The 12,837-nt window shown below is 42.6% G+C and overlaps 2 protein-coding genes across 2 annotated transcripts in view; one reads left to right on the top strand and one right to left on the bottom strand.

The window, feature by feature from the left end:
* The first annotated feature begins 904 nt into the window (after positions 1-904).
* On the top strand, positions 905-10,747 carry ppid (peptidylprolyl isomerase D). The gene is made up of 10 exons (XM_083786017.1): positions 905-1,093; positions 2,147-2,287; positions 2,648-2,754; positions 3,796-3,984; positions 5,223-5,345; positions 5,914-6,020; positions 7,818-7,959; positions 8,773-8,859; positions 9,111-9,153; positions 9,305-10,747. Exons 1-10 carry the CDS (start codon positions 1,009-1,011, stop codon positions 9,391-9,393), a joined length of 1,113 nt encoding a protein of 370 aa, XP_083642143.1. The 5' UTR covers positions 905-1,008; the 3' UTR covers positions 9,394-10,747.
* Positions 10,544-12,837, bottom strand: part of etfdh (electron transfer flavoprotein dehydrogenase) — a 48,341-nt gene continuing 46,047 nt past the window's right edge. Inside the window, exon 13 of the mRNA XM_083786016.1 lies at positions 10,544-12,711. Within this exon, the coding sequence (XP_083642142.1) occupies positions 12,548-12,711 (164 nt within the window). The 3' untranslated portion in view covers positions 10,544-12,547. The remainder of the gene's footprint in view (positions 12,712-12,837) is intronic.

The raw sequence follows: 12,837 nt of genomic DNA, 5'->3' as shown, positions 1-12,837 counted from the left end.
ACGAAGACAGTCTTACATACAAGACAAGATGAAATTAAGTAGTACGTATATATAATTAATCTACGTAGTCATAGTACAAAGGCTGATCTTATGGATCGAAGCTCTGGAGATGAAGGTGGATGCAAGAAGTCTTACAGAGGTATACATTGCAGGACATGGAGAAACATAGGGGCAGACTGAATCTCCTCAAAGAAACAAGACAAGCAAAATGTATTTGCTTATTTGGACGGGAAAGAGTATATTGATATATATAATAAATAAAGACAATTTAGCCATCAGGGAGGTGTTGAAGCTCCGTGCTCAGAAGAGCGCTTTGCAGGGTTTCAAAACCTACGTGGACTTTGTCCTGAAGAGCAACATGGCACGGTCTGCCGAGAAGGTCTTCATCTTCTTGGACGAGCTGACCCATAAGCTGAAGCCACTGAGAAACAAGGAGGATGAGTGTCAGAAGAGAGGTCTGCCATTCAACAGGGAGCTGAATGAATAGGACCTGCCATACTACATGTACAAGGCCCGGTATGGAGTAGATCACGACCAGTTGAAGGAGTATTTTCCCTTGGAGGTCGTGACCCAGGGTCTGCTGGACATCTGCCAGGACCTGCTGGGTCTGTCGTTCAGCCTGGTGCCATGAGGGAAAGGACGCATATAACTCGGCATAGTGTCTATTACGTCATGATGATGTACGTCGTACGATGATAAGAGCCCCCCTCACTTCACACGGGTGTGCTTTTTTTAATAGCAGATCTATAAGCGACACGTTGTGAGCTTTGTTAATCGGCTACACTACGGACGGTATTTTCAGATAGCCAATGCTCATGTGTTTCCATAATACCTGGTTGCTCATTTCCGTCACACAATGTGGCAACACTGGACACCAGACGCACCACACCACAGCCACCACCAGGAGTCCAGGACAACCACCCGGTTCACTGAGTCACTCACTGGAAGGAGAGCTAGTTTAGACAAATTCCTTCTCAAAATCAACCCATCTTTCTATTCAATAAAAACATGTCTCACGAAGCACCGTCCAACAAGCCTTCCAACTCCGCAAATCCCCGCGTCTTCTTTGATGTAGGCGTTGGTGGCGAAACAGGTCAGTTAAAATTTGGAACTGTTAGCCCTGTCCCGGTTAGCTTAGCATCTCTCTGCCGATCAGTTGCTGTGGAAATAATATAATAATACAAAGAGAATACTTCATTGATCTTTTTCCATGATCAATCAGCCTGAACGAACATCGATTTATGCACATATTTGGTCATCTTAATCGCTGTTCGTGTGTTCAGAGTAATGAGAGTTTATGTTATGATTGGTCATTTCAAGTGAAATAAGTGTATTTTTTAGGTGGATTAATAGTGGAGCTTCTTGCATGTGTCAGTGAATGAACCACGTGTTTTTGACTTGTGTAGTATTTGTGACAGAATTCACATAATATAATGCACATGTTATAACTCAGTAACGGTTTATTACACACAAACGATCTGCTTTGTTTGCACGGGAAAGGTGTTTCTCAGCCGCTGGTTCGGGCCCCCAAAATGAGTCAGAAATAAATGGCTGTTTTTTGAATAAAGAAAATCAAGTATCGGCTCTTATTGGATGGACTCATAGTAATCATTGTTACACCTGGCTCACATTGTAGAACCACTGACATAAATCACTAAATGGCAGTGGTGGAAAGTAACTAAGTAGATATTTGCACTTTTTCTTTTCCAATTTCCACTACTTTTACTTCTACTCTACTACATCTCGGATCCAAATATTTTTCCTCCGCTACTTTCATTTTAAAACGTCAGTTACTAGCTACTATGTAGATTGTGATTATTACAAAACATACATTAACCATTTTGGCCATTCGAAAATATAGCTCACAATGCGTTGTGCTGTCCAAGTGGTCCAGGCGCATGCTACATATAGGCCTTGGCCTGACAGTGCGTGCGTGTTCGAGTCCCGTCCATGATGACCTTTGCTCCCCCCCCCCCCTTCTCTCTCTCTCCCCCTTTCCTGTCTTCACTTGATACTATCAATAAAGGCAGAAAATCCAAAAAACTCATCTTAAAAAATGAAAATAAATACAAAATGCATATTGGTTGCATGCCTCTCGATTTCCAGTTGAACTTCCCAGTAATGTTGTCTTTTTACCCTACCACAGTTGGAAGAATAGTTTTCGAGCTGTTTGCTGACATCACCCCCAAGACTGCAGAGAACTTCCGGGCGCTCTGCACGGGAGAGAAGGGAACTGGACAGTCGACGGGGAAACCGCTGCACTTCAAAGGATGTCCGTTCCACAGGAGTAAGTCAGCTTTTATTAGACCTTGCTCCGACCAAAATTCCGCGTCAAAACTGTTCCTGTGTGTGTGGGGAGGAAGGGGAGAATGTTGAGGCCTGTCACAAAGATGAAAAATTATATTATACTATATATCTGATTGACTTGTATACCACTTAAAATGGTATAAAAGATTGGTTTCTCCAGATCTGGTAAATTGCCAATCACCGTCGTTTGGAGTGAATATCGGCCAATCACCGATCGGTGGCCGATGGATCGGAGCATCTCTAACTTTATGATCGTAAACTACAGCTGTGGTTCTCCCCCCCCCCCCCCCCCCATGTGTACTGATAGTTATACAATCTTATTCCGTCTGCTTCACATTAGTTATCAAGAAGTTCATGCTCCAGGGAGGAGACTTCTCCAACCATAATGGCACTGGAGGCGAGAGCATCTACGGAGAGAAGTTTGCAGATGAAAACTTCCATTATAAGGTGATGAAGCCATTGTTGTTTGAATGCTGTTAATGTTTAACCCATTTTGACCTGAGATCAGATTTATGTCGTTCTTCGATTAAAAAAAAATAGCAGACCTACAAGCTCGCCACTCGGTGGCGCGCTATGAGCTTGTAGATCTGCTATTTTTCAATAGCTAAAGCATAACATCGTGCTAACACCAAAATGGGTTAATTAGACTTGCTTAGCCAGACAACTATTCCACAATCTCCGAATGCTATAGAGTCTGGAACTACCCCTCCTGAAATACGAGCAAGGAAGCTGCCATTTCCGTTGACGAAAATATATTTTAAACTTTTATTTCTACCAAGCAGCGAGATATATACAGTATGCTTAGATGATTTAGATTTATGTTAGGATAAATGTGCGTGACTGTAAAGACGAAACAGAAGTTGGGAGGAGGGTTCACTTCCTCTTTATCATGATCAGAGCTTCCGTTCTCCAGACTGTATGACGGAAGCATTTGAAAACAGCGAGAGGCAACAGTCTGGCCACAAGAGACTAATGTTTAATGAGAACCTCACTGGCTCAAGATGTATTTTATACCTTGAATATTCAGCTGATCTACAAGCTCAACACGTTGCATTGTAAGTGCGACACGTTGTGAGCTTGGCAGATCTGCTATTATCTAATATAGAAAAGTTGTGAAGAATTTATTTAATCCATTCTGGGTGGGAACCCCTTTTGGGGTACTGTACAGAATGTACAGCAATCAAAAATCTAAACATTTTGATGCTGCTAAATATTTTCTTTTTTCCAGAAAACCTTTTTTCAGGATTTAGAGGCGTTTTTAGAATCGGCCTCAGTCCAAAATATTAAATAAAAAATAGCAGATCGATAGACAAGCTCAAAACGAGCTTGTAGATCTGCTATCTTTGGTACTTGTGTGACACTGTTTGCACTTATTTTATGAAAATAAAAGAAAACGTCGGTACAATTGTTTATGTCATGGCCAAAATAGGCACGGCAACTTAATGTGGTTGATGTATATTCTTTGGTCGCGGTTCTCCACACATACAGCATGACAAAGTGGGTCTGCTCAGCATGGCCAACGCCGGGCCAGACACCAACGGCTCTCAGTTCTTCATCACCACCGTGCCCACCCCCCACCTGGACGGCAAGCACGTGGTGTTCGGTCAGGTGCTCAAGGGCATGGGCATCGTCAAGAACCTGGAGGGCATGGAGACTAATGACGACGTCCCCGTTAAGGTAACGTAAAGTACAAGCTTAGCGAGTGAGCATACAAGAATGAATGAGTGAATGAATCTCCTCGTCATACGTCCACATTATTACAGTCACTATGAATGAGTGAATGAATCCCCTCGTCATACGTTATTACAGTCACTGAAGTCTGATTGCGTCATCGCGGAGGACCGCGGGCTGGGGCAGACTTGTAATAGAACTCTAACAAATCTAAGGCCCAAACCACCATTCGCCATGCAACTCCTGCGATGTCAGATGTGAAATTAATTTCTATTAAAGTCTGGTTTAATACTTTGCCAGCGTTGCTCCATTACTGTTTTGATTACTGTCTTTTGTGAAGAGTGTCTTTGGAAACTCGAAAACGTCCTTCAATAAACAGTGTGTGTGGGTGGCTGGGGATTCATTTAAATGAAGCTGCCTTCTATACAACCAAGACTGATAAGAGTTTGTTTAACTTGTTTGCTCATGGCTGAATGTTATGCTGGGGAATAATTGAAATCCATTAAAAGATACGGCTAATCAGAATTATGTTCCTTACAGACTTTAGTTTTAAATTAAGAACGCAAATATTGTGTTGCGATAAAGCAACGCAATTTCTTTCTTGTAATGAGGTGAAAAAGTAAATGCCAATTTGTTTCCAAAACTGACGCCTGTGTGGGGTGAGTTTAGTGAACGATAAGGGGATGTCGCATAAGAGTTTGTGTCCCAGCCCACGCCACAGACCAATTAGAAGCCTCGGTCGATTCTCTGTTTTGGCATGTCCTGCCTACCTTGCAGATAGGAGGCTTTCCAGACTGAGTAGCGAAGTGACAAAACAAATCACAGAACGCAGCGAATCAGGCTGGAAACTCAGTCTTGTCACGTTTGTGGTGCATAAAGAGCTTTTTTTAAGGGCGTGACTTGCGGAAGTTTAGGCAGGACAAGGAATTTGAACCTGTCCCACTCTGGCTTCACCCTCCAAGCACGGCCACAAACGGCCACAAACCCTGGCAACCTCTTCCCAGCTCCCAAAGACCACTGGCAACCAAATTATTTAGCCTTGCCTTATAGATCTGCTATTTGCTACATAGTCCACAGAAGTTGTAAATGCAACCACTGCACATACTGTACTACATGGACGATGGTAGTTGCAACGGAGCAGTTTAACGACACGCACGCACACACGTGCACACACACACACACACACACACACACACACACAAATGTTCTGTCACTTACTTAAATCATGTATCTCTCCTGTCCAGCTGTGCGTCATATCAGATTGTGGAGAACACAAGGATGGAGACAGCTGTGGCGTGGTCCCTAACGACGGCTCAGGAGACGTCCATCCAGACTTCCCCGAGGACTCTGACGTTGACGTCAAAAACGTAAATGAGTTCATCAAAGCATTGATTTTAAACGTGATGTTGTCTCATGTTGCTCTGGGAGGTTAAAGCCTATAATTTACAGTAGTAAAAGTACTCACATTTTTGACTAAAACTAAGACGAAAAATGTTCGTCAACTACCTTTTTTCACTGACAAAAACAAAATTGCTGCTATTTTCAGCAAGTGTAAAAACAGTCATTACGACTGCATCAAGGCCCACCAAAATACATTTTAGTCGACTAAAACTAGACTAAACTGTGACTAAAATGTAACAAACTGATGCCAAAAAAATCACTGGTTTTGAACGACCACCACAAGCCGGCATGACTAGGCACCTCTTTCCAATTGTATTTTATTTAATATTAAACATTAGCCCAAGTCAAAGTGAAATGAAAAATAAGTTTTTCATACTTTTAGACCATATCGATTTGTTCAGAAACTTCAGAGCCAGCGTTTCAAGGTGAAACTTCAAAATAAAAGGCCCACCATTTCCGTTTCCCTACACCTTTAACTAAACCTTTTGAAGTGATGGAGGTCTTATTTCAGTGTGTGTTTATCTCACCTCCCAGGTGGAGCAGGTGGTTGCTGCGGCCGAGGCCATCAAGAACATTGGAAATGACTTCTTCAAGAAGCAGGACTGGACGTCTGCCGTCAGCAAATACTCCAAATCTCTCAGGTCAGACACCAAGCGGCTTCTTTGCTTCTGACTCCTTCATCGCAACCATTAGGAGCGTGTGTGTGCCTGTGGGCGACTGTGTGTGTGCACACAAGTGTTGGTGGTCTGCGGCAAACACATGTTAATAGTCAGTCTGTGATTAGACAAGAGGTGCAGCTTGTGATGATGGTCAATTTGATGACATCATTTAAAGGCACAAGGGCCCCAGAAAACGTGCACTTCATTTAGATTAAATTCTAAAAGCATGATAGAAAAATTATAATTAAAGACAGATGATTGTACAAATGCAATAGGAACAATAAAAATAAGAGACAGAAGTCACTAGGTCCTGCTCTCATACAGACTTTGAGAGTGGAAAAATACATGAATATATATATATATATATACACAAACCAAACAAATTCACTCAAACAGCCAAGAAGTTCTGAAATAAAGTGCTTACATTTTAGCTAAATAACATTTTGTTTAGGGCCCTGAAAAGTTTTGGGTGAAGGGTTCATATGGATCCAATATGCTTCACGTTTGAAGCATATTTTGAGAAAAACATCGTCGTTACCTAGAGCTGCCAACGAATATTCGTTTTCCGAATCCATTTCCGAATCCAAAAAATAAATGAATAACCGAATATATAAAATTAAGGTTCGAATTAAAAATAATAATAAAAAATATTTTTTATTTATTATTATTGGTATTTGTTTTCGCGAGACGGTGCCATGGGTAAGCGACGCGTTGTGACTTGTGAGCTTGTAGATTAGTTATATTTGCCACACGATACGCCGACACCGGCATACATTAAAGAATAAATCAGCTCTGATGCCTCGTACTCTTCCTAGCAGCACAGCCTGCGTAGTGAGCACAGGGCCGCGGGAGCCTTTTACGTTCTTTGCGCAGTGAGTATACGCTGCTCAGAATGGTGAAATCTTCCGTCAACAGCGTATCTATAGTGATCAGAATCTTTGTCGGTGTTGTTTCGGACAGACGGGAGAATCATGAAGCGACTTTATCCTTCAGGAAATTATAAGAAGATAAATAAAATGCGTGAGGATGAAATGTGGTGCCGGGTCCGGCAGCAGCAGCAGCAATGCAGTGTTCGTGAATTAATACTGCCTCCGTGCCTCGTTTTGATAAGGCTGTGTGGTAGGATTGCTCATTTAAGAAAGAAAAAAAGTTTTACTGGAGAAAGGAGAATGCATGCGTTGTGTTCCAACTCGCTTTTCAGCAGCACCAATGCGCGGAGAGAGAGTTGCGCCAGCAATGCAATCTTAAATGTTATGTCTCAGGTTGTATTGGTGTAAATATAATTATTAATAAATCCGAATGGCTCGAATTGAAATCCGAAATCCGAATGGGTCGAATTGCTCGAATCCACGTAGGTTTTTAAAACGAATATCCGAATCCAATTTTTGGACAATTACGGCAGCACTATCGTTACCCAATACCCAGTAAAAGGCTTGATGCAGCGTATGAATCCGACAAGTGTCTTCAAGTACTTCTTGGAATAGTTTGTTTGGTATATCCATCTTTTATTGTGTAAGGATCCAATAACAATGCTGTGTTCTTCAGCTTTTTTATCCCATTATTATCTAATGTGATCCTGGGCTCAACCAGTTCCTTTCCCCTCCATCAGGTGCCCCGGCTGGCCAGAAGGAGGCAGTTTAGAGGATTACTGCATGTTTTTTTGTGAGGGTACCTACCCTAGGGGACACGGGGAGAACATGCAAACTCCACACACAAGTGGAGTACTTCCTTATCCCATTGTTGGCATTAACAGAGTACCTTCTCCACCGCTGGCTGTAGGTACCTGGAGGCGTGCGGGGAGGAGGCGAGCGAGGAGCAGCAGCAGCAGCTGGAGCCCACGGCCATCAGCTGCATGTTGAACACCGCAGCATGCAAGCTGAAACTGACTCTATGGCAGGATGCTGTGGACAGCTGCACTGAGGTCACGCACAGACCTAACGCACACACGCACACACACACACACACACACACACCCACCCTGTGGCAGGATGCTGTGGACAGCTGCACTGAGGTCACGCACAGACCTAACGCACACGCACACACACACACACACACACACACAGACCCTGTGGCAGGATGCTGTGGACAGCTGCACTGAGGTCGCGCACGCACGCACACACAGGCACGCACGCGCACACCCTGCTGCATGCTGAACACTGCAGCCTGTAAACTGATGCTGTGGACAGCTGCACTGAGGTACCACACACACATGCCTAACACACACACACACACACACACACAGCCTGACTGTCACAATTAAATCGTTAATTGCAATTATTTTATTTGTGTGACAATTAATCGTCAACTTAAATTTGTAATCGTGACTCAACACAGTGATGTAAGTTACATGCTATTATGGACAAAACTATTGCAGATGTTCCCACGGATAGAGCACAGGTAGAACGTGAGCTAACAACCTTGCGAGGACCATTTCCCTGAACCCGACAGAGCTTTAGAGCAAAGAGGGTGTAACAGGTTAGCTTTCTATGATTACAAATGGCCAAAGGGAGAATAAAAAGGTACAAAAATTGCATTTATAATGAAAGATTTCCATGCTAAAACGTTGCTGTCCTTACACGTACTAGACCGGTGCCTGGCTGTAGAGCACAGAGTCGGTAACGATGGAAGTTGGAGATCCATGTCAGAGTACCCGTTCCACCCATCTGTCTGTGTCCCTCTTTTATGCCTTGGTGCATTTAGTAACACCTGTGTGTGATTGTTTTTCATTCTCCAGGCTCTGGAGATGAACCAGGCCAACACCAAGGCTCTGTTTCGGCGGGCGCAGGCCTGGCAGGGGCTGAAGGACTTCAGCAAAGCCATGGTAAATCCTCCTTGTTCTCTTCAAAGCCATGGTAAACATCCACTAAATCCTCCTTGTTCTCTTCAAAGCTGAAGCAATTCATTAGAGCAAAGCAGAGAAATTGCAGTGGACCTGCACCTGCAGGCCTGGTGTGTTGCTGGCGGGGATAAAACAAGTTCTGGATGGATTTGTTTTAGAAAGGACAGGTGGTCAGTAATGACAATGCATAATTATGCTGAATTACTTTTATCAACTTGTGTTTTCCATTACAGGACGATCTGAAGAAAGCCCAAGAAATAACACCCGAGGACAAAGGTGGGAAATATAATGTTTATATCACTTGATTATATATAGCTTAACGTTCGAAATATTGACCGTGGTACTAAACAATATCAAACTAGTTCCCTGGACCTGTGTTATCACGTCTGACATCTTAACCGAAAGCTTTGTTTTGTTTGATTGACAGCCATCAGCAACGAGATGAAGAGAGTTCAGCTCAAGGTGAAAGAAGAGAAGGAGAAGGAGAAGAAGGTCTACGCCAAAATGTTCGCATGAAATACTGAAGCTTTGTTGGGGGCGGGGCGCTCGGGTGGGGAGGGCGATCTGTCACTGCACTAGTGACTTAAGGCCTATCCATGGATAGGCCTTAACCTACAGGTTGGTCATCTGTTCACTGGGGACCTGAACTGGGAGGAATGGTGTGTACATCTGCAAAGTATAAAAATTCGACTACGAAGTGAAAGTTGCTGTCAAATCGAGTACAGACTAGTACTTGCTTTTAAAAGTAAAATTAAAGTAAAAAAAAAAAGCAATCATGAGCTTGTAGATAGGCTATTTTCCACTATATTTGACCAAGGGCTAAGTGGTTAATTCATAATGTACTTTTTTCCCCCTTTCCTATAAATGTAGTGGAGTCAAAAGTACAATATGTAGTCGTTGAAATGTAGTGCAGTGAAAGTGCGTAAATATGCAAAGGTATATAAATACTAGTAAATGTACTTTGTTACTGTCTTACCACTGTGTTGGAGGAGTCAACTACACTAACTAAGACCAACCAGTAGGGGTCACCAGAGATAAGGGACTTAATGGGGGGTATTGATAGAATTGAGAAAAAAGGATACAAATTTCAAAAAGAGCAAAAACATAAATTTGAAAGGTTTCTGGCTTCTTTTAAAGGCCCAGTCCATTTGAACATACATTACGGTTATATTCACATGCATTCTGAAATAATGATTTGTAAATGATATTTTGGAACATCCATCCATCCATACCCCATTATTAATACAAAATCAGTTTCTTAATCAAGACTCAGGTTGCAGTTACTAGTAGCACTAAATGCAGTTTTAGTAAGGCGGTTTCGGCTTCACCCAGCTGAGGCTGGTCACATTTATTTTGTCTAATCACATTGGGCCTTTAAGGGGAGCAACACAACCATTTGAGTCAGATAATGTGTGTGAGAAATGTGTTTTGGTGACTGGCACATTAAGAGGAACTAAAGCAATGAAGGAAGAGTTTTAGCCTGTCAGCATTCTGATAAGTCTTCACTGTTAAATCAACTATCGTACTGTCTTTTACTGTCTTGCTCCGAACTGCTTTCTATTTATTTGTTTGTGTTGATAAAAGCCTTCACTATGAGGAGTTCAACACTATGGACTGTTGAACACAAAAGTAATTATTTCTTTTTTTTTTAATAAAGCAACAACTCAACAGTCAAATCTACTTTATTCAGTAACACTATTTTTTTCTCTGTTAAATATGTACATTTCAGTGTCCTGCAAATCATATTAAGTTTACATGAAATAAAACATTTAGGCACAGCTGTGTTGAACGTATCAATGGTCACATGATAGCCTATGTTCACAACATACAAATATACACAAAGTACTTTATACTTACTTGGTCAAGCATTCTTCATTAAAAAAAACCCCAAAACGATTCACAAATAAAACCAGTAGTTATTTAACTACTTAAAGCTGCACTATGTAACTTTCCTCTTGTACCCTGGATAGGAACTTGGTTTCCTACACAAGTGCTGCAGTCTTCACCATTGAGCTAAAAGCATTATTCAACCTGCTCTGTTGTATTGTATGGCATGTTTCTACACCATAGTGTCCATGCCCAACAGAAACAAACCTTTCACTATTACCCGTATTGCTTCCAAGATCATCAGACTTCCCACACCACACTTTCTAAATTCTGATATGAACAATAAGGCCATCACATGCTTGGCACGTTCAATATCAAATGACACTGATCATCCTCTATCGCTTTTTTTAACCTCATGCCATCTGGACAAAGATGCCGACAGAACCTTGCCATGGAAACACGATCTGCAGGGGTTTTCACCCCTCAGCCATCGCGGCATTAAACAAACTGGGGACCTCATGTATTGTCTTGGTGTTATGTGCTATACGTCTTGTTTTGATGTGGGTGTTTGAACAGACGTGTTACTTACTTACTGCCCTACATGCCGGCTGAAGGGACAGACGTGTGAAGACCAATATCCTTTGGGACAATAGAGATTATTATTATAGCTTGCCTCCTTGCTCAGGGGATAATTTGAATCTTGACCATCGGGTCAAAACTTGCGTTGTCTAGGTGAGATGTGACCTTTTGACACGAGTCTACATGTCTCAATTGAAGAGCAGGGAGACAAAATAAAAAATACAACCACCCCGATTGTACAAGTTATATCGTATTGGTATTCACATACTCTAGCATACAGATTGGACAAAATAAAAATGTATACATTCAAAAAAAGTTACATAGTGCCGCTTTAATGCCCACCTGCAGAACAGTCCATTTTGATGTCTTTGCTCATTAGTATTGAACATTTCCATTTCTATTCATGTATGTATGTTATATATTATGTATATTTGTGTGTTAAGAGTCACACAACCTTTGGGTCCATCCATAGAAGGCTGTAGAAGCAGCATTAAATAATGGATCAACTATATTACTGCAGATATAAATGTGTTTTGTGTGTGCGCGCACACAGAGGCTGTACTCTGGTCCATTTGTAGGCACTTTAGCCATTCAGCTAAACGCTGAAAGGCATTTTAAACAGACACAACTGCCAGGGTAACCTCAACATGGGTACTTGATAGGGTCCCCAGCTAAAGGACTGCTAGTGAGTAACCGAATTGACCCTTACAGGTCTGTAACTGAGAGTGTAAAAATGTCCATTTGGTTCCATTTGTACACTCACAGTTAAGGGGTCCGTGGCCTAAAAAGGCTAAAATGCATACCAAACTGGGTCGTCTCGCGCAGCCAGACAACTATTCCACCATCTCCGAATGCTATATTGAGTCTGGAACTACAGCTCCCAAGAGCTGAGTAACGGAAGCCGTCTCTGCTGCTCAGAGTGGAAAGATATTCGACCAATCACGACGCAGCGCTCACGGAACTGTAGTGCATTTGGAAACACAACAGAGTCATACGAGCGGGAGATTCATGTTATTTGTGCGCGGATAGAAAAGTATCATGGAATTAACACTGTGCTGCTGCACCAAGTGAGGGGACGCCGCGTACTCATGGAAAGAGCTTCCGTTCTCCAGACTGTATGACGGAAGCATTTGAAAATTTGCGAGAGGCAACAGTCTGGCCACGCGAGAATAGGAGGTCCTTGAAATTACATTTGAGAACTACTGTACCGCTGGGCCTCGTCATGATATGAACGAAATAAAATACAAAATACAATATCTGTTGTTCACATGCCGTTGTAGGCGGGCCCCCCGCTGCCCTCGGGGACCACCCAGTTGATGTTCTGACTGGGGTCTTTGATGTCACATGTTTTACAGTGGACACAGTTCTGAGCGTTGATCTGCAGCCGCATCCCCTCGCCCTCCTCCTTAGGAACGTACTCGTAGACACCTGGGGGGGGATTACGCTTTAATTAACTGAGATTTTTGGACACACTCGAGACCACGAGGATATCCTGCCAAACATGATTATTAGCCACTGAAACCACACACACGATGGACATGCGTTGCACACGAC

This window comes from Protomyctophum parallelum (genome assembly GCF_964188405.1).
Source record: "Protomyctophum parallelum genome assembly, chromosome: 16".
NCBI lineage: Eukaryota > Metazoa > Chordata > Actinopteri > Myctophiformes > Myctophidae > Protomyctophum > Protomyctophum parallelum.
The sequence above is the reverse complement of the archived record's forward strand: the minus strand, read 5'-3'. Positions and strand labels throughout refer to the sequence as shown.

Excerpts from the sequence above, each read along its gene's own strand:
- ppid (XM_083786017.1), top strand. The coding sequence starts at position 1,009 with ATGTCTCACGAAGCACCGTCCAACAAGCCTTCCAACTCCGCAAATCCC. Across the intron at positions 2,755-3,795 it reads ATGAAAACTTCCATTATAAG|CATGACAAAGTGGGTCTGCT; the intron begins GTGATGAAGCCA and ends CCACACATACAG. Across the intron at positions 3,985-5,222 it reads ATGACGACGTCCCCGTTAAG|CTGTGCGTCATATCAGATTG; the intron begins GTAACGTAAAGT and ends TCTCCTGTCCAG.